Consider the following 20823-nt stretch of genomic DNA (forward strand, 5'->3'; position numbering starts at 1 on the left):
TAGCAGCGACGGGGCAAATTTGTGGCTTTACCGTGTAGTAGCAATGGGCCAAATTTAAGGCTTTACCGTGTAGCAGCGACGGGCCAAATTTGTGGCTTTACCGTGTAGTAGCAACAGGCCAAATTTAAGGCTTTACCGTGTAGCAGCGACGGGGCAAATTTGTGCCATAATATAACCTCCCCCCGAAATAGATGATACATAATTTGATCACAAATGCTTTGATATATGTTATGAGATGGTTTGTGTGAGGGGTGATTTTTTCTCATTTTTCTCGCTTGGAGGGACCATTAAGAAACATGATCCTCGCTGCTACCTGGTTAAAAGCTCCCCCAAAAAAATTTAAGATGCCAAAACTGAATGAAAACACGCCAGATATATATATAAAAAAAAAAAAGCCAGAACAGCAAAAAATATCAGAAAATCCCAAAAATGTCAACAAATACAAAAAAATGTTAAAAAAGCAAACACAGAAGAAATATCATAAAACAACATAATAGCATAAAACCACTTGCATTGTTCCTCTGTGTTCTCTCAGGGTACACAAAAATGACAGACAGACGGACAAATATTTTACCTTTAATAATATAATAATTAAACAATGAGAAAAACGTCTTAATAATAACGTTGAGGGTAGTTATGAACGACAAAAGCTTTCGCTAACCTCTGAATGATGATACAATGGCTTCCTGACAAACTGGGTGGCTGTTGTGTGTTCGTGTGTGTGTGTGTATTTACCTAGTTGTATTTACCTAGTTGTATTTACCTAGTTGTATTTACCTAGTTGTAGTTTCACAGGGCCTGGGATTTACGCTCGTGTGGTCCCGTCTCCATATCTACATTTATCCAACTTTTCCTTAAAGCTTTGCACACTCCTCGCCGATACTACATCCTCACTTAGTCTGTTCCAAACCTCTATATTTCTTTGCAGGAAGCTATATTTCTTTGTCTCTCAAGCATCTTCCCTTCCTCAAATTTTTACTATGTCCTCTTGTGTTCCTAGTGGTATTTTTTTTCTTTTAGTAGTAACTTCTTCTTGTCTACTTCTTCCATTTTGCTCAATAATTTGTAGAATAGTATTAGGTGTGTGTGTGTGTGTGTGTGTGTGTGTGTGTGTGTGCCCCCACCTACCTATCTACCCTTGCTGAACTTCCCCTTACCACCTCCACCTCTGGTCTTCTTGGTGCTGCCAGCCTTTTCCTCAGCCTGTAAAGAAAAAATAAAATAAATAAATAAATAAATAAATAAATAAATAAATAAATAAAAATTGTCAGCTGTTTTGTCATTTTTCTCACTATTTTTTTACGTATTTGCCTTTTTTTTTTTTATACAGCAAAGGAGACAGCACAAGGGCACAAAAAATAAGGAAACAATAAAAAAAAGCCAGCTACTCGCTCCTCCTGTAAAGAATGGCACTGGTAGGCTCTCTTGATGGGGCCTGATGGTCGGCCCCAGCCCATCGTGGCACAGGCAAATGTTTATAGTGGCGCCATCTTGCACTGCCTCATGCTGCCCCCCGGAGCTCATCTTTAATCCAAGAATCTAGAGTCCGGGTTGATAGGTGGTCTTCTGGACAGCATGTGGGTAGTCTTAAGCCACTCGACGGTGACTGAAAATTCCTGGCTGGTGTCACGCGAAGCTATCCACTCAGCCTTCCTTTTGTTATTACCCTCCTCATCATTATAATCACCACCAGTATTTCTTTTAACCATCCTTTAAGTACCATCATTGTCACCATGTCCATCTACTCACCTTCCTTTTGTTGTTATTCGTGCCGTTGGTCTTGGGTGATGGCAAAACCTTGAAGAAAGAGTCGAGTCGGCCTTGCGTGCTGGCGTTGCGAGCCTTCACCAGCTTCTTCACGCCGTTACGAATGCGCTCCTCGGAAAAGCCCTTCTCCCCGCACATGTAGTCCACCAGCTTCTCCTCGTCGGGTTCATTCCACTTAAGCTGATGTGGCGTGAGAGGAAAGTGAGAGGAGGAGAAATCCGTCGCCTTCATAGCTACCGTTGTTGTGACCATCGTAAGTGTTGCCATTTAAACCATTACCGTCATATCAGAAGAAAGATTATAAATATCATCATTATCATTAGTAGTAAAAGTAGTAGTTATTTTGTATACCTATTTTTTTGTTATGTGATGTCATTTTATGCTTTCTTTACCATGACAAAATATGAATGAATAGATACATAAGAGATTTCAATATACGTACATTCATGAATAAACAAAATCATAAATAAGAATATAAAAGTAAGAGAAATTTACATAAAAATCAAATGCCTCATATATTTTCTTTTTTTGTATAACACATGTATTCATTCATATAGACTTTTTTTACATCCACATATTTAGAGTGTCTGTGTATTCATATATACAAACCTTAATTTCCTACCTTTCCCTTATAATACTTCTATCTCTTACTTGAACCCTAATCCGTTGTTTTGTTGTTTCTCATCCTTTCTCCCACCCACACCCCTTCCTTCCCATACCTCCCACCTCTCTCTCCTTAACATCGTAACCTCAACACACCTCAATCTCCTTCACAGCCGAGAGAGCCCGGGTTCGATTCCTGGGCGGAGTGGAAAAATTTGGGCGGCTTTTCCGATACCCTACGCCCCTGTCCACCCAGCAGTGAATGGGTACCAGGTATTAGTCGGGGGCTGTGTCCCGTCTCCTGGGATCTGCTCCCTTCTATAATTCCTTCCCCTTCTGTCTGTCTCCGGCACATGACCACAGATGTTGCGCCGACTAAACGAAACTTTCCAACTTACCTCAATCTCCTTGGGGTCGGCCACCTCCGGCTCGACAAACAGCTGCCGGGCCTGGGAGAACGGCCACTCCTCTGGGACGGGGTACTTCTTGCCGTCCAGCTGCTTCACCACCGCATCAATCTTCCGGTGTTGGCGAATCAGCTCGATGGCACGCTTGGGACCGACGCCCTTGATGCTGTCACAGTAGTCACAGCCCAGCAGGATGCACAGGTCAATGAACTGTGGGGTATTAACATTAAGGGGTGGTTAGGTTAGGTTAGGGGTTAGGTTAAATTAGGTTAGGTTAGATTTGGGTTGGGTTAGATTAGGTTAGGTTAGGGGTTAGGTAAAATTAGTTTAGGTTAAGTTTTGGTTAGGTTAGGGGTTAGGTTAAGTTTTGGTTAGGTTAGATTTGGGTTGGGTTAGGGGTTAGGTTAAATTAGTTTAGGTTAAGTTTTGGTTAGGTTAGATTTGGGCTGGGTTAGATTAGGTTAGGTTAAGTTAGATTAGATTTGTGTTGGGTTAGATTAGGTTAAGTTAGGTTAAATTACGTTAGGTTAAGTTAGGTTAGATTTGGGTTGGGTTAGATTAGGTTAAGTTAGGTTAAATTAGTTTAGGTTAGGTTAGATTTGGGCTGGGTTAGATTAGGTTAGATTAGGTTAGGTTAAATTAGGTTAGGTTAAGTTAGGTTAGATTTGTGTTGGGTTAGATTAGGTTATTAGGTTTGGACAATTAGGTAAAAAATCAAAGTAAAAGCAAAAGAAAACTAGATAAGAACACACACACACACACACACCTCTTCCTGGCTCAGCTCAAGTCCATCCAGCACTTTAGACAGGTGGAACTCCTTGATTGGCATCTTGCGCGCCTCACTGAAGGTCATGTGACGCAGCAGGATAGGTGTGCCAAAGGTGAGTGCGTCCATGTCCTCCGTGGCCACCCCATACACCTGCAACACACACACGTACACACACACACACGTTATTTATCTCTACACACACACACATGTATATCTATCTACACATTATTATTATTATTTTTTTTTTACAGCAAAGGACACAAAAAAAGGAAACAATAAAAAAAAGCCCGCTACTCGCTGCTCCTGTACAGAATCCAAAGAGGTGGCCGAAAGAACAGCCAATTAAGTGAGAAGAGGGGTCCTGATACCTCCCTCTTATACATTATTTTTTTGCATCATTCACATATATTCATTCGTACAGACTGTTTTTTACATGGACATACTTATACTATCTGCATATTCATATGTAAAAACCTTAATTTCCAACCTACCTCTTTCCCTTTTAGATCCTTTACCAGCCTTATAATACTGCTATCTCTTTCTTGCATATATATACTAAGCACTAATTTCCTACCTCACTCCCTTTTAGATCCTTTACCACACTAATTTCCTACCTCTCTCCCTTTTAGATCCTTTACCAGCCTTACAATTCTTCTATCTCTTTCTTGAACCCTAATCCATTGTCTTGTTGTTTCACCCTTCCTCCCTCCGACACCCTTCCTTCCCATCTCTCTCTTCTCTTTCTCCTTAAATTCTAACCCATTCTTACCTTTCCTTTCCATCCTCCCTTCCCTCTAGCACCCTTTTCATCTCATACTCTCTCTCTTTCTCTTTTTCTAACATCCCAGACCATTCTTTCCCTTCCTTTCCCTCCTCTTTTCCCTCCCACACCCTTTCTCCTCTTAACCCACGAAGTGCCAGCTATTTTTAACTATGACCTCTTCGTAGTGCCTGCCGATTTTCTTTTTTTCATTCGCTCAAAACATCATATATATAAAATGGAAATAATGGGCAAAGAAGTAATATGTGATTTGGCAAAGTGAAACAATTTTAAACTCACCTTCAGATTGTGTCGTGTGGCTACGTAACCTGCGAAATGGCGATGCTGGCAGTGAGTGTGTGGGTACCCGCTAGTGGCCCTTAGGATGCGGCCACACCACGCGGTTTGCTGGGAGGGTAGAGGGTAGCGGGATGCCTAGCGGGTCAGAGGCAAGAACAAGCACATTATCTAATAGGAGTGGCCATACAGGATGCGGGTAGCGGGTAAGCTTGGAGGGAACCTGCTATCCGCGTCCGGTATGGCCATTCGTATTAGATAACGTGTTTGTTCTTGCCTCTGACCCGCGAGGCATTCCACTACCCTCTACCCTCCCAGCAAACCCCATGCAGTGTGGTCGCACCCTTCATGTTGCTGAATGTCGCCTTGGTAATGGTTTCCACACCGCCGATACGCGCGTGTTTCCTAGGCTACTCATAGTGACCGAGAGAGCAGCAAGAATTGTGCCGATTCACGAGAGGGGGTATATTTTCTTTGTTCACATTACTGTCGTTGGGTTGCATGTAATCATTATGTGTGTGTGTGTGTGTGTGTGTGTGTGTGTGTGTGTGTGTGTGTGTGTTTATAAACCCTCTCTCCCTCTTTCTAACATCCCCCCTTCTCCCTTCCTCCCAACGTTGCCAAACTGTCGTACACTGAACATTGCATTCATCATTTTTAGGCTCCAAGGCTGTCGCAACCACACAAATAACGTAACGAAATTAAGGTTAGCGTTAAAACTGTTAAATATCGATGGGTTGCGTTCTCTTTTCCTGTAGTTATCGACCAAAAAGTACAAAAATGAGATGCGCTAAGTACGATAATTTGACAACGCTTTTTTCTTTTTTTTTACAGCCGAGACAGTTCAAGGGCGAAAAAAGAAAAAAAAAGAGAAAAAAAAAAAAAGACCACTACTCACTGCTCCTGAATAGAGGTCAAAGGAGTGTCCAAAAAGAGAGGTCAATTTCAGGACGAGAGGTGTCCTGAACCCTCCGTCACATCCAGTCGCACACACTTACCTTACCAGCCTTGGCCAGGGCCGCACACTGAGCCTCTGCCTCACAAGGGGCCTCCACGTAAGGGATGCCCATCAGTTCCAGCAGCTTCTTGGCCTCTTCCGTGTGGGTTTTCGTGACCTTGACGAGGCGACGGCTGAATTTCTCCACGTCCTCCACATTGCCTGTTGGGTGTTTGATGTTAACCCGGTAGCAGCGGGGGTCATGTTTGTTAGGTTAGGTCAGGCTAGGTTAGGTTAGGTTAAGTTAGGTTAGGTTAAAGGCCCCTCTAAGCAAAATAAAGAGAAAAAATAATCACTCACGCAAACCATTTCATAATATATATCAACGCATATGTGATCAGTTTATGCATGGCAGAAATTTGGCCCATCGTTGGTACACGGAAAAGCCACAAATTTGGCCCGTCGCTGCTACCGGGTTAATTAGGTTAGGTTAGGTAAAGTTAACATAATGGGACAAGATGAAAAAAATGGGATAAAGGATGTATGTAATGAAACAGTATGAAAAAATGAAGATTAAAAAAAATAAATAAATAAATAATAAAAAAAAATGGTGTATCTGTGTATAAATTAGATAAAAAAAGTTAAAAAGGGTATATATAAAAATGAAAATAAGGATAAAAAAATCAATAGCAAGGGAATGGATATATATAGTAACGATTAAAAAGCTGACATAATGAAAAATAATTCCAACAAAAACAATAACAATAGAAATGCTAACAATAATAACAACAGCACCAGCACTCACCCGCCTCCTCGGCCTGCTCCAGCGCCTTCTGAGCCTCATCGCGCCGCTCCTTCCGCTTGGCCAGCTCGCCGCCCTTCATGGTGGGGGGCTTGCCGTCAAACACATACACGGGCTTGATGCCGTTGTCCACCATACGGATCGTGCGGTAGAAAAAGCCCATCAAGTGACTGTCGGAAATAGGGAAATAAACATAACCATTAAACTTACTGAGAGAAATATACATGCATTATCAAGTGTCATAAACTCATAATGTAGCTTTTATGCATATTTTCTGCCTAACCAATGCTACAACTGACCATACCATAATTTTTTTTATTTTTTATTTTTTACAGCAAAGGAGACAGCTCAAGGGCACAAAAAAAGTAAACATTAATAAAAAAAAGCCTGCTACTCGCTGCTCCTAAAAAGAATCCAAAGAGGTGGCCGAAAGATAGGTCAGTTTCGGGAGGAGAGGTGTCCTGATACCCTCCTCTTGAAAGAGTTCAAGTCGCCTGTATAGTTATCAATACACTTCTATACCTGGTGGTCTCGCCGTCCGCAGTGGTCAGCATCTGTCCCTCCTGCCGCACCGCCACCAGGAACTGATACAGACTCATGGAGGCATCCACAGCAACCTTACGGCCTGCAGAAGGGAAACACACGGCGGTAAATAACTAGTGGATGTGAATGGGAAAAATACACCTTTACTGGACACCTTAACCCAGCAGCAGCGAGGATCATGTTTCTTAATGGTCCCTCTAAGCGAGGAAATTGAGAAAAAATCATCACTCACACAAACCATTTCATAATATATATCAAAGTATTTGTGATCAGTTTATGTATCATTAATTTTTTTGGGGTTATATCATGGCACAAATTTGGCCCGTCGCTGCTACACGGTAAAGCCACAAATTTGGCCCGTTGCTGCTACACGGTAAAGCCACAAGTGTTTTGAATCCAACCAGCAAATAAGATATTACTCAGTCGTAATAATGTTAAGTTCTTTCGAATACTGGTGTCCTTGTCCGCTTTTATCGCCCGGTTAGTGGTAGCAGTAATGGTAGTTCTTTCCTCTTTCCTACATAATTTCCAAGCAGTTTTTCCAAGCCTTTGCCTTTGCTATCCTTCATCTTCCACCTTTGATTAGATAGTTAGTGTAGCTTGTCACAAACAGCCTCGTAAGGACAAGCAGGTCTGCTGTTGTTTGTTCTTCCTCTGTGTCCTTATCTCTGTACCTTTGAGCCTGTGGTGGGAGAGAACCCATTACCTCGGGACACAGGGCCGGTGAGACATCTGGGTTTATCACAGTTTGCAAGGAGAGAGATACCCGCGGAGAGAAAGATGATTATTGCCTAGAAGATAAAGACAACTGTACCATGATCTTAACTAAGGAAATAGCTAGGCACCCCCATTACCACATAACCATATTTTCCCTCTGAATAAGCCGTGACACCCACTTAATATCAAAGACGAGAGTGAGATACCCGCGGAAAGAAAGATGATTATTACCGAGAAGATAAAGACAACTAACACGATCTTAACCATGGAGATAACTACAGTAGGCGCGCTAACCACTCCCCAATTGCCACATAACCCTTTATCTCTTTCCTTATACCATGACACTAACTTAATATCACCTACGAGAGAGATATAATGGTGGAAACACGAATGGTTACTGAATATCACCTACGAGAGAGATATAATGGTGGAAACACGAATGGTTACTGCAGAGAAGATAAAGACAACTGACATACGATAATTAGAGAGACAAAAAAACCAGGAGCTTAAAGAAAGGCCATAACGAGCTACTATATGTCGACGCCTCACCAAAGTAATTCTTCATCTCGTTCTCCTTGACGGCTGCAGGGGCCACGTCGGCGATCAGCTTGGAAAGGCCCGTAATTCCCATGGCGGCGTGTAATTGTAAGGCGGGGAGGAGCACTGGGAGGAGGCCGCCGCGGAAGGTAAACAAACGCCGGGAAAGCGCGCCAACCATGGAGGAAGAATTAGTGGAGTCGACCAGCGTTACCAGATTATCGTACTCAGAACATCGTATTTTCCTGTTTCTGATCTACAAGAAAAAAATCGATAATTAACCATTTGAACTCTAATTGTAAGTGTATATCGTTATCAGTGTAGGCTCGACAGTACGACAATGCCAACCATGGAGGAATCATATTTTCCTGTTTCTGATCCATAACAATTGCAGAAAAACATCGATAAATAACCACCTGAACTCTAATTGTAAATGTATATCGTTATCAGTGTAGGCTCGACAGTTTTGGCCTCAAGCAGACGAAAACATTATGCCTAGTACGACAATCTGGTAACGCTGCCATGGAGGAAGTGAATTGAGTGGAGTCGACCAGCGTTACGGCAGGGATTATTACTTATTTAATCTGATTTACATGCGTTTTTGTGATTGTGTTTAGCCTTTTTATTGTATTTTGAATGTGATGCTTGATTACTACTTATTTCATCTGATTTACATGTTTTTTTAACAAATGGAAAAGCGCGCCAAAAAAAAACATTCGATTCTGGGATTGTTATTTATTTTATCTGATTTACTTGTGTTTTTGTGGGTGTGTTTAGTCTTTTTATCGTATTTTGAATGTGATGCTTATGTGTTATATGTCTTACTGCTTAAATCGCGCATATACTTTTTTTTTTTTTTTATCTAGTAGGTCCTTAACCCTTTCAAAATCACCATATTTCAACTAGCTCCATGTCAATAGCTAAATACTTCGCTTAATCTATTGGTTTATTAAGTTTATTCAGAAATCTCTTTAATGTATTTGTGAACTTTTTTATTTAGCGCCCACTTTTGAATTCCAAACCGCGGGAAAATCAAATCATACTAGCAAATGCAGATTGCTATGCCTAGACAATATAGATGATTTATGTAACTCACGTATTTCATTTTCCTTTTATACACACCATTTTCCTTTATTTCATTTATTTGCTCAAGAAAATTTGGCCGTAGAAGTAGCATGAATTTGAGAGTAAAAAGTAAGATTTGTATTTGGCAACTTACTCTTTCCAATACAGGGACAAACACAACTATTGAACTTACATCAGACTTTATTTACAGGTATCTAACAAATGAACAAACATCAATTATTCTTCACGTTGCAACTAAACGATGACACACACACACACACACACACACACACATAGGGCCAAAAAACATACACATGACTTCTAGCCCAACCTGTAGAAGAAGTAAATTGGGCGATAGGACAAAACGATACCTTTCCTCCGTGCATTTATTTACTTGGCTACAAACAACACACACACACACACACACACACACACACACACACACACAATGAAGGAAAGGCTAGATAAATGCCGATATGGAGACGGGACTATTAGAATTTGGGCTCGGTAGACTACAAATAGGTAAACACACACACACACACACACACACACACACACATACATCATCACCTACCTAGCCGCATATACATGGCATGCTTACACTCAGGGCTGTCGTCTGGGAGGTACTTGTCGTAGAAGTTCGAGAGAAACTCCTCCACCTTGAATCCGAAACGCTGGTACAGGATCAGAGCCGGGTTGGTCGCCGAGACATGCAGGGTCACGTCCTTCCCCTGGCAGCTCTGTGGGGGGCAGGGGGTCAAGCCAGGTCAGGTCAGGTCATACTGCGTCTCTCTCTCTCTCTCTCTGACACCCTAAAGCACCCAAACACCCTCATCCACACACCCAAACACAAAACAAACACCCACACCCAGCCACACACACACACACAAAAAAAAAAAAAAAAAAAAAAAAACTCCCTCCAATCTTCAATCTTCCTTTCATTTTTTCTGTTTTTTCTACTTCTATCTCTTTCACTCTCTCTCTCTCTCTCTGACACCCATGCACTCCCACACCCACCCACACACTCATACCCCCCACACCCACCCACACAAGTAAACACACACCCACACACACAAACAACAAAAAAAAAAAAACACCCTTCCTCCTTCACACACACAAACGCAAGCAAAAAAACACCTATGCCAATCGCCCCCCACCCACCCCTACACCCACCCTCTACGCACCTGTATCAAATGGTAGAGGAGGAAGGTCGCAATGCCCGCCCGGCGCCACTCGGGATGCACCAGCAGGAAGGAGAGATAGGCCTCGTTGTAGCTCGTATCCGGCACCAGCACGCCAAACCCGACCACCAGGTGACGGTACAGCACGACGCAGGTGTGATCGGGGTACTGCAGGACCTCGGACACTGCGGGAAAGGGTGGTATAGGTTGGGTTAGGTTAGGTTAGGTTAGGTTAGGTTTGGTTAGGTTAGGTTAGGTTAGGTTAGGTTTGGTTAGGTTAGGTTTGGTTAGGTTAGGTTAGGTTAGGTTAGGTTTGGTTAGGTTAGGTTTGGTTAGGTTAGGTTTGGTTAGGTTAGGTTTGGTTAGGTTAGGTTAGGTTAGGTTTGGTTAGGTTTGGTTAGGTTTGGTTAGGTTAGGTTGTAAAAGATGATGAAAAATAAATAATGTAAATAAGATAGAAAGTAAGACAGAGAAATACATAGCAAAGATAATACAATAGATAAATAGCAGAGAGAGAGAGAGAGAGAGAGAGAGAGAGAGAGTCAGAATTAAAGGAGAAAAAGAAGAAAATAAAAGAAAGAGATAAAAAAAAGTTGTGAAAAAGTAAAAGAAGAAAAAACTCTACAATCACACCCAAGTCCACTCACAGTCCACCCCAGGCCAGAAGAAGTGATGCGCCAGCTGGTTCATGGCGGGGATGTGCCGAGGGGTGACATAGCAGTAGTCTATGGGGGGCGGGGGGGATGGGCGCCACCCCTCCTCCCCTCGGTGGTGGTGCGCGACAATCTCCCGCAACAGCTGTAGCTTAGGGGGGGTGCAGCTGTGGTCTCGGAGAATGTAGGGCTTGAGGTACCTGTGGTGGTGGTGGTGGTGGTAGGAAGAAATGGATTAGTGGTAGTAGTAGTAGTAGTAGTAGTAGTAGTAGTAGTAGTAGTAGTAGTAGTAGTAGTAGTAGTAGGAATAATGCTGATAGTAATAATAATAATAATAATAATAATAATAATAATAATAATAATAATAATAATAGTCATAATAATAGTAAGAAAACAACAACAACAACAATAACAATACAAAGATGCAGAAGTAGAAGAAGAAAAAGAAATAAAAAGAAAAACAACAACAATAATAATAATTAGTTTACATATATTTACATTTTAACCTCAATATCACTTTTCTTTCCCTCTCTCTGTGCCTGTTTTTCTCTCATGTCTGTATCTATCTATCTACTTCTACTACTGTCTCTCACACATCTACTACTCTATCTACATCTATCTACTACATATACTCTCATACATCTACCCTATTTACAGCTATCTACATCTACTATGCTTTCTCATATATTTACGACGCTATCTACATCTCTATCATACTCAATCTACATATATCTACAACATCTACTCTCCCTCATACACCCCCTCACACCACCCCATACCTACCTGAGGGTGTATGGGCTGCGTATGACAGCTGGCGTGGCATCGCTCCCGCCCAGACGAGCCGCAAAGCTGATGTTGTGATCCTCCCTGTGTTCCTTGTACTGCCGGGCCACCTGGCGACGCGGCAACACAAGAGCGTCAATAGAGGTGTTGCGGGATACTCAGACACACGTACATGTATATAACTTAACCCGGTAGCCGCGGGGATCGTGTTTCTTTAGGGCCCCACTAAGCGAGAAAAATGAGAAGAAATCATCACTCATGCAAACCATTTCGTAATATATATCAACGCTTTTGTGATCAGTTTATGCATCATCTGTTTTTGGGGGTTTATATCATGGCAAAAATTTGGCTCGTCGCTGCTACACGGTAAAGCCACAAATTTGGCCCGTCGCTGGTACACGGTAAAGCCACAAATTTGGGCCGTCGCTGCTACACGGTAAAGCCACAAATTTGGCCGTCGCTGCTACACGGTAAAGCCACAAATTTGGCCCGTCGCTGCTACACGGTAAAGCCACAAATTTGTCCCGTCGCTGCTACTGGGTTAAACATTATAAGCACATACATACATATATTTTTTTAATACATACACAGACACACACATATATAAGCATACATATACATATATACACATTCAAATACAGACATATATACATAAAAATTATGCACAACACACATGTATATTTCAATACAATACTAACTACTACTACTACTACTACTACTACTACTACTACTACTACTACAATTACACCCACCTGGAACCTATCAAGTATCCTAACACCAGAAGCGGATGAGTGTTGGTGGATGGCGTCCCTGGCAATCCCCTGCTGGGTCATCCGCTCCCTCTTGGTCCTCATCCGCCCATACCTCCGCCAGTGCTCCATCTCCTCATCCAGGTTAAAGAGTGGAAGGCCGTGCTCCACCTTCTGCCGTCTGAATATGTGGATGAGAAAGTGGATGAGCATGTGGATGAGGTGGATGAAGAAGGGATAAAAAGGTGGATGAGGGTGGATGACAATGTGAATGAGGTGGATGGAGAGGATAAAATATGTGGATGAGAAAAAGCTTAGGTGGTGGATGAGAAAGTGGATGAAATCATGGATGAGGTGGATGAAGAATGGAGGAAAAGATGGATGATGGTGGATGAGTATAGATGTGGATGGAATTGTGGAAGATGGATGAAGGAATATAAAGATGTATGGATGAGGAAAAGCTTAAGTGGTGGATGAGAAAGTGGATGAAATCATGGATGAGGCGGATGGAGAAGGGAGGAAAAGGTGGATGAGTATAGGGGAAAATGTGGATGAGATTGTAAATGAGGTGGATGAAGAGAGGAAGAAAAGATATGTGGATGAGAAAAAGGTAAAGTGGTGGATGCAAGAGCGGATGACAACATGGATGAGGTGGATGAAGGAATTAAAAAAAAGATGTGTGAATGAGGAAGAGGTGGAGCAGTGCATGGATGAGGGTTGATGGATGAATGATGGATGAAGGATAAAAAAAAATTGAAAAATAAGAAAAAATAAGATATTAAGTAAAAAAAACAAAAAAAAACATTGAAGTATATAAATATTAATTAAACTTTGCCTCCTCCTCCTCCTCCTCCTCCTCCTCCTCCTTCTTCCTCTCTCTAGAAGAAGAAGAAGAAGAGGAAGAAGAAGACAAAGAAGAGGAAGAAGAAAGAAGAAGAGGAAGAAGCAGAAAAAGAAGAAGAAAAAGAAAAAGAGGAAGAAGGAGAAAAAGAGGATGAAGAAAGAAGAAGAGGAAGAAGCAGAAGAAGAAGAAGAAAAAGAGGAAGGAGAAAAAGAAGAAGAGGAAGAAGAAAAAAAAGAAAAAAAAGAAGGAGAAGAAGAGGAAGAAAAAGAAGAAGGTGACGATGATGTATAAAGAAAAAAAAAAATAAAGAAAAAATAAAAATAAAAACAATTAGGCCTACATACAAAATAAACACTAAATCACAAAAACAAAAACAAGCAAAACAAGAACAAGACCATAAAACACACACACACACACACACACACACACACACACACACACACACACACAAACGGCTCATCTCACCTGACCGCCAGCTTGCGCCGGAGTCGGTACAGGTGAGGGGGGAGGGGGCGACCGGGGGCGGCTGTGGCCTTCCTCTCGAGATGACGCAACAGGATCTTCTCTTCATAGCAGTTCATCCGCCGCAGACTGGTGAAGGTGGTAGTAGTAGTAGTAGCAGTAGAAGTAGTAGTAGTAGTAGTAGTAGTGGTGGTGATGGGTGATATAAGAGGAGGAGGAGGAGGAGAGAACTTTCAGAATAGGAGGAAAATACTCACTTTTGTAAGAGGGAGTGGAGGAGGAAACTTTGAAGGAGAGGTTGAAGAAGAGGAGGAGGAGGAGGAGGAGGAACATACTCACTTTTTGTAGGAATGAGTGGAGGGCGGAGAACCAGAGTGGAGGAAGAGAGGCGGAACGGAAGAGGAGGAGGAGGAAGGGAAGAGAGAGAGATTTTTGGATAAATATTTAATCTCTCCTCCTCCTCCTCCTCCGTCATCCTCTTCCTTGATATTTCCGAGTCCTCCTTCCTCTTCCATGCCCTCCTCGACATCACACTCTTCCTCCTCTTCCTTTTCTTCTCTCTGCGCGGTATTTTCAAACCCTTCAAATGTTGCTTCTTCCTCTTTTATTGTAATTTCCTGCTTCATTTCTGCCTGTGGAGGGAAAGAGAGAGAGAGGGTGAGAGAGAGAACACACACACACACACACACACACACACACACACACACACGCACACACACACACACACACAAACTTACCAATCTTTTATGGAAATCAGTAACACTTTCGCTCTCTCCTCCTGGTCCTGGTCCTCCTCCTCCTCCTCCACCTCCTCCTCCTCCTGTCCTCTCTTCCTCCTCCTCCTCCTCGTCCTCCTCACACCGCTCTTCCCCCTCAAAAAGAGCCTTGGGGGGGAGCGAGTTCGGGGTGAGAATGCCACGCTCGGTGAACCAGTTGGATGCGGAGGGGTCGGGGTAAGTCCATTCATCCGCCTCCTGTGGTTCACTCTTTATCGTGGATGGCGGCGGTGGAGGTTGGTGCACGGATGAGGGCTGGAGTGGAGGGGAGAACGGGCGGATGAGTAATGGGAAGAAGGGAAAAACAAACAAACATACACAACACATTAGCTACCCACCGCAACACACACACACACACACACACACACACAAACAACCACAACACACCTCTACCTCTCCCGGCATATCTTCCGTTCCCGCTTCCTTGCCCCCAAGCCCCGACGTGACCCCGAGTAGAGCCCGGGCGGGAGGCACCACTCGGACCAACTTGTACCAGCCCCCTTCATCCAACAAGGACTGCCCGCTGACGAAGAACTTGGTGTAGTGTGAGAGCTGGCCACTAAGGGAGTTCTGAATCAGCTTCTTCCTCTTGCGCGGCCTGGAGATAGGGGGAGAGAGGCTTATAGGGTGTGGGGAGGAGGATAGGGAGGGGATAGAGAAGACATGGGAAGGATAGGGAAGGGATAGAGAGGTAGATTTATGTGAATGATTAAGTAGGTTGTCCATTTAGTGAACTGTCTGAAGGGTGTGAGGGAGGGGATAGGCAGGATAGGGAGGAGATAGGGGAGCGATAGGGTGACAGATTTATGGCTTAAGGGTGAGAGAGTTGTCTGTATCACATCCTCCCTCTTGCACTGCCTGGAAATAGGGAGAAAAGTTAATAGGGTGAGGGAGGAGAATAGAGAGGATAGGGAGGAGATAGGGAAGGGATAGGGTGACAGATTTATGGTTTAAGGGTGAGAGAGTTGTCTGTATCAATATCCTCCTCTTGCACTAACTGGAAATAGGGAGAAAGGTTAATAGGGTGAGGGAGGAGAATAGAGAGGATAGGGAGGAGATAGGGAAGGGATAGGGTGACAGATTTATGGTTTAAGGGTGAGAGAGTTGTCTGTATCAATATGTTCCTCTTGCACTGCTTGGAAATAGGGAGAAAGGTTAATAGGGTGAGGGAGGAGAATAGAGAGGATAGGGAGGAGATAGGGAAGGGATAGGGTGACAGATTTATGGTTTAAGGGTGAGAGAGTTGTCTGTATCACATCCTCCCTCTTGCACTGCTTGGAAATAGGGAGAAAAGTTAATAGGGTGAGGGAGGAGAATAGAGAGGATAGGGAGGAGATAGGGAAGGGATAGATAGAGTTGTCTGTATCAATATCTTCCTCTTGCACTGCCTGGAAATAGGGAGAAAAGTTAATAGGGTGAGGGAGGAGAATAGGGAGGATAAAGGGAGGGTATAGGGAGAATAGAGAGACCAGTTTGTGTATGTTATAGAAGTAGTTGTCTATTTAGTGAACTGTATTAACTTCTTCCTACTTTTTGCTGCCTGGGAATAGGGAGAAAGATTTATAGGGTGTAAGGGAGGAGAATAGGGTTGACAGGGAGGATATAGGGATGGGATAGGGGGACTAATTTATGCTTTAAGGGTGAGAGACTTGTGGGAGAGCTGTCTGTACCAATTGTCTATATCCTTTCCTTCACCCTTGAGTTGTCTCCTCTGTAAAAAAAAAAAAAAAAAAAAAAAAAAAAAAAAAAAAAATTACATCTCGGGACTCTCAAACTCCTTCCAGTGGTTCGTAAGGAAGCGGATGACGTGGACTTTCCAGTGGAAGAAGCCGACCTTGGAGGAGTCCGCCTGTGTCTGGTGGATGTTGTAGAGGATCAGGAGCAGGATGTGGAGGCTGTGGAGGAGGAGGAAGAGGAGGAGAAATAATAAATAAAAGCAATAAAAATGATAATCTCTCTTTTGGCCGCTCCTCTACTTTATTTTTTAGGAGCATAGGTAGAATTTTTTATTTATTATTTTTTTTTCCCTTGAGCTACTTCCTTTACTGTAAAATAATAATAATAATAATAATAATAATAATAATAATAATAATAATATATAAACAAGTAAAGATCTTTGATTTTAATAAGGAATGTACATGAAATAAAAACCAGGACAAAATAATATTAATGAAAAGACTATTAGTATTAAGATATTTTTCTTTATCAATAAACTCCTAGACTGAGGTGAAGCTAAATTAAGATAAGAATGTAAGTAACTAAAAAAACATTGATAAAAAATAGGGCATTGATAGAACACACACACACACACAAACACACTCATACATACACACACACACACACACACACACACAATAGTATAATATGATCAACCAAACTAATAAAACAAACACACATACACGCACACACACATACACTAAAACAAAAAAAAACATACACAAACCAAACCAAACCTCTCTCTCTCTCTCTCTCTCACACACACACACACACACACACACACACACCCTCCACCCCATACTCACCTGCTCAAATTCGGCCTCACAACACGCTCCTTTCCGTCAAGAGAACAAGCCATGCAGGTCACCCGGAAGAAGTTGTCCCCTAAGAGCGACGTCTGAGGCAGGCCATCACGCAGGCAGGCTATGTGTAACGGCCGCCTACACAGCTCGCAGGCCAGCAGCTCCTCCGGCCGCCCCTCAGAGCTCCGGCCACAGTAGAGACATGGCCCGCAGCTGGTGTTTGGGGTGAACTGTGGGGTTTAAGGAGGGTGAGAGGGGGGGATGTGGGGGGGTATTGGTGGTAGTGTGGTGATGTGTATGGTGCTTTAGATGTTGTTGTTGTTGTACGAGTAGGAGAATTGATAGTAGTAGTAGTAATAGTAGTAGTAGTAGAAGTAGTAGTAGTAGTAGTAGAAGTAGTAGTAGTAGTAGTAGGAGGGTATGAATTAGTGGTGGGGCAGTGTGTATGTTGTTATAGTTGAGGTGTTGTGGTTGTAGTGGTAGTAGTAGTAGTAGTAGTTGTGGTCATGATAGTAGAAGTTTTAGCTTGAATTTTGGGCACCATTAAAAAATTACCATTACATTATTAACATTATATATCATTATCATTACTGTTACTAATATTAAAATCTTTGAACTTGACTAAGCTGAGCTGCTTTTTGGATTAGAATTAGACAGAGAGAGAGAGAGAGAGAGAGAGAGAGAGAGAGAGAGAGAGAGAGAGAGACTTACATTATGCGGTGCCATTGCGGAAGCTGCAGCGACAAAAAGCGGGGCATCAGAATCACATCACGGACTTTTCACACTGTAGACAAAACAATAACCAGGAAATATGGAGATGATGGTTGCCTTCTCTGCTGCCATTGACAACAACAAGAGTGCAGCATGTAACATAACTCTTGTATTTATCATAAACATTCAAACTAAACTAAATCTGACCTAATATAAACTAACCTAACCCAACCTAACTATAACCTAACCTACCCCAACCTGACCTAACCTATTAACTATAACTAACCTACTCCAGCCTGACCTAACCTACTAACTGTAACTAACCTAACCTAACCTGACCTACCTAAGATAACACAGTAGCTTAACTAACATTCCTGACAGGTGATAGAGATTGCTGATTTACTGTTTTATACGCCTTCATTTGGCCGTTTGAGTGTTTCACTAAAATTACTAGAAGCTAAAAACTTGCAAGTACCTTTAAAACTTACCTTTATTTCACTGTTTTCTCTTAGTTTATCCATTTACACTACATCACAAGCATACCTTATCTTCTCCCTTGCTTTTGCGCTTTTCCTTACACTATATCAAGCAATAAACACTCTATTTCAAGGCTTTTTCAATAATGTTTCCCTACATATTGGTCTCAGGCATACGCCCAAACTAGCCATTATTTCACCGTTTCCTCTTAATTTATCCATCTACACTACATCACAACCTTACCTTATCTTCTCCCTTGCTTTTTCGCTTTTCCTTACACTATATCAAGCAATAAACACCATATTTCAACGATTTTTCTATAATATTTCCCTTCATATTGGCCCCAGGCATACGCCCAAACTAGCCATTATTTCACCGTTTCCTCTTAATTTATCCATTTCCACTACATCACAAGCTTACCTTATCTTTTCCCTTGCTTTTGCGCTTTTCCTTACGCTATATCAAGCAATAAACACTCTATTTCAAGGCTTTTTCTATAATATTTCCCTACATATTGGGCCCAGGCATACGCCCAAAGTAGCCATTATTTCACCGTTTCCTCTTAATTTATCCATCTACACTACATCACAAGCTTACCTTATCTTTTCCCTTGCTTTTGCGCTTTTCCTTACACTATATCAAGCAATAAACACTCTATTTCAAGGTCTTTTTCAATAATATTTCCTTACATATTGGCCCCAGGCATACGCCCAAACTAGCCATTATTTCACTGTTTCCTCTTAATTTATCCATTTCCACTACATCACAAGCTTACCTTATCTTCTCCCTTGCTTTTGCGCTTTTCCTTACACTATATCAAGCAATAAACACCATATTTCAAGGCTTTTTCTGTAATATTTCCTTACAGATTGGTCTCAGGCATACGCCCAAACTAGCCATTATTTCACCGTTTCCTCTTAATTTATCCATCTACACTACATCACAACCTTACCTTATCTTTTCCCTTGCTTTTGCGCTTTTCCTTACACTACATCAAGCAATAAACACAATATTTCAAGGCTTTTTCTATAATATTTCCCTACATATTGGCCCCAGACATACGCCCAAACTAGCCATTATTTCACTGTTTCCTCTTAATTTATCCATTTCCACTACATCACAAGCTTACCTTATCTTCTCCCTTGCTTTTGCGCTTTTCCTTACACTATATCAAGCAATAAACACTCTATTTCAAGGCTTTTTCTATAATATTTCCCTTCATATTGGCCTCAGGCATACTCCCAAACTAGCCATTATTTCACCGTTTCCTCTTAATTTATCCATTTACACTACATCACAAGCTTACCTTATCTTCTCCCTTGCTTTTGCGCTTTTCCTTACACTATATCAAGCAATAAACACAATATTTCAAGGCTTTTTCTGTAATATTTCCCTTCGCGGCGGCCTCGTGCAGAAGAGCGAGTCGAGGAACCAAAACAATAACAAGGTAAACAAATACCTCAAAGGGGATACGAGCACAAAAAATACCTGCAAATAACCCAAAAACTAACATAAAACTCAATAATTACCACATATTGCATTTATTTACTCCTCTCTGATATTTGTTGTAAGCCTGAAAGCATATTACGACACTAAAGTAACATGCTAACACTCCCAAAACCAACATTACTGCTACATATTTCATTTATTCACTTATTTTCATGTTTCTTATAAGCTTAAAGATAAATATTCTCATGTAGTTAAATCAGTAAACTCCTCCCTGATGTTTGTTATAAATCATGACACCTAAATATACATGCAGGCAATCTCAAAACGAATATAAAACTCAACTTCTACTATATTTTCTTATTTATTCACCTCTCTTCATGTCTGTTATAAGTTTAAAGGCATATCTTCTGATTTAATAAGTCAGTGAACTCGAAGGAGGAAGTAGAGGGAAGATGTTATGAAAATTCTCCCTTACTCGCTATGTCTGTGGTGTTTACGCTTATCAGAGACATATGTAGCTTTTTTAATAATAGGACAAGTTGATATTTAAATGCCATGGTCGCTAAATATGAGATGTATTTGATTATTTCGAGGGAGGAGGAAGCGCGGGAAGCTTGCGCCCCGCGACCGTCATTTTCTAACCGCGGGGCGCGAGGACACATCTCAAACTTGGCACCAATAATAAATAAAAATACAAATAATACAAGAAAATACATGACAGCGCCACACATTGGGACCTTTTTAACCACATATAGAGGTCAAAATAGTTAATAGACCAACATACTAATAGGTCAACATAGGTAATAACAGCAGAATATGCGGATAGATAGGAAGTTAGGTGTAAATTATGGATACTGTTTAATTATTATTGTTTTCTCAACCACATATGTAGATCTAAATAACTAATAGACCAACATATTAATAGGTCAACATAGGTAATAACAGCAGAATATGCGGATAGATAGGAAGTTAGGTGTAAATTATGGATACTGTACACTTTATTATTGTTTTCTCA

At 41.7% G+C, this 20823-nt stretch overlaps 2 protein-coding genes across 9 annotated transcripts; both read right to left on the bottom strand.

Annotated features, from left to right (window-relative positions):
* Positions 1–564: 564 nt before the first annotated feature.
* LOC126981877 (flap endonuclease 1-like) lies at positions 565–8330 on the bottom strand. Its single transcript, XM_050833471.1, has 8 exons — positions 8152–8330; positions 6865–6967; positions 6346–6512; positions 5602–5762; positions 3544–3696; positions 2769–2987; positions 1750–1947; positions 565–1203 (listed from the first exon to the last, which is right to left on the bottom strand). Exons 1-8 carry the CDS (start codon positions 8318–8320, stop codon positions 1129–1131), a joined length of 1245 nt encoding a protein of 414 aa, XP_050689428.1. The 5' UTR covers positions 8321–8330; the 3' UTR covers positions 565–1128.
* A 1063-nt stretch (positions 8331–9393) lies between these two features.
* On the bottom strand, positions 9394–19811 carry LOC126981878 (cysteine-rich protein 2-binding protein-like). 8 transcript variants are annotated; one of them, XM_050833479.1, is made up of 13 exons: positions 19666–19811; positions 17883–17955; positions 17175–17401; positions 16410–16547; positions 15046–15250; positions 14614–14907; positions 14216–14508; positions 13880–14005; positions 12574–12751; positions 11822–11931; positions 11033–11238; positions 10389–10570; positions 9394–9944 (listed from the first exon to the last, which is right to left on the bottom strand). In XM_050833479.1, exons 2-13 carry the CDS (start codon positions 17895–17897, stop codon positions 9771–9773), a joined length of 2148 nt encoding a protein of 715 aa, XP_050689436.1. In that variant the 5' UTR covers positions 17898–17955; positions 19666–19811; the 3' UTR covers positions 9394–9770. The 8 variants fall into 8 exon arrangements, with proteins under 8 accessions (XP_050689436.1, XP_050689429.1, XP_050689432.1 ...); XM_050833472.1 differs by having other exon boundaries at positions 15040–15250; XM_050833475.1 differs by lacking the exon at positions 19666–19811 and adding an exon at positions 19489–19590 and having other exon boundaries at positions 15040–15250.
* Positions 19812–20823: the final 1012 nt, after the last annotated feature.

This window comes from Eriocheir sinensis, chromosome 49, assembly GCF_024679095.1.
Source record: "Eriocheir sinensis breed Jianghai 21 chromosome 49, ASM2467909v1, whole genome shotgun sequence".
Taxonomy (NCBI): domain Eukaryota; kingdom Metazoa; phylum Arthropoda; class Malacostraca; order Decapoda; family Varunidae; genus Eriocheir; species Eriocheir sinensis.

Coding starts and splice junctions, on each gene's coding strand:
- LOC126981877 (XM_050833471.1), bottom strand. CDS start 8,320: ATGGTTGGCGCGCTTTCCCGGCGTTTGTTTACCTTCCGCGGCGGCCTC. Junction 2,988..3,543: donor TTGAGCTGAGCCAGGAAGAG/GTGTGTGTGTGT, acceptor AATACCCCACAG/TTCATTGACCTGTGCATCCT. Junction 1,204..1,749: donor CGAATAACAACAAAAGGAAG/GTGAGTAGATGG, acceptor TTTTCTTTACAG/GCTGAGGAAAAGGCTGGCAG.
- LOC126981878 (XM_050833472.1), bottom strand. Junction 15,251..16,409: donor GAGTTTGAGAGTCCCGAGAT/GTAATTTTTTTT, acceptor CCCTATCTCCAG/GCCGCGCAAGAGGAAGAAGC. Junction 12,752..13,879: donor CGGCGCAAGCTGGCGGTCAG/GTGAGATGAGCC, acceptor CCACATATTCAG/ACGGCAGAAGGTGGAGCACG.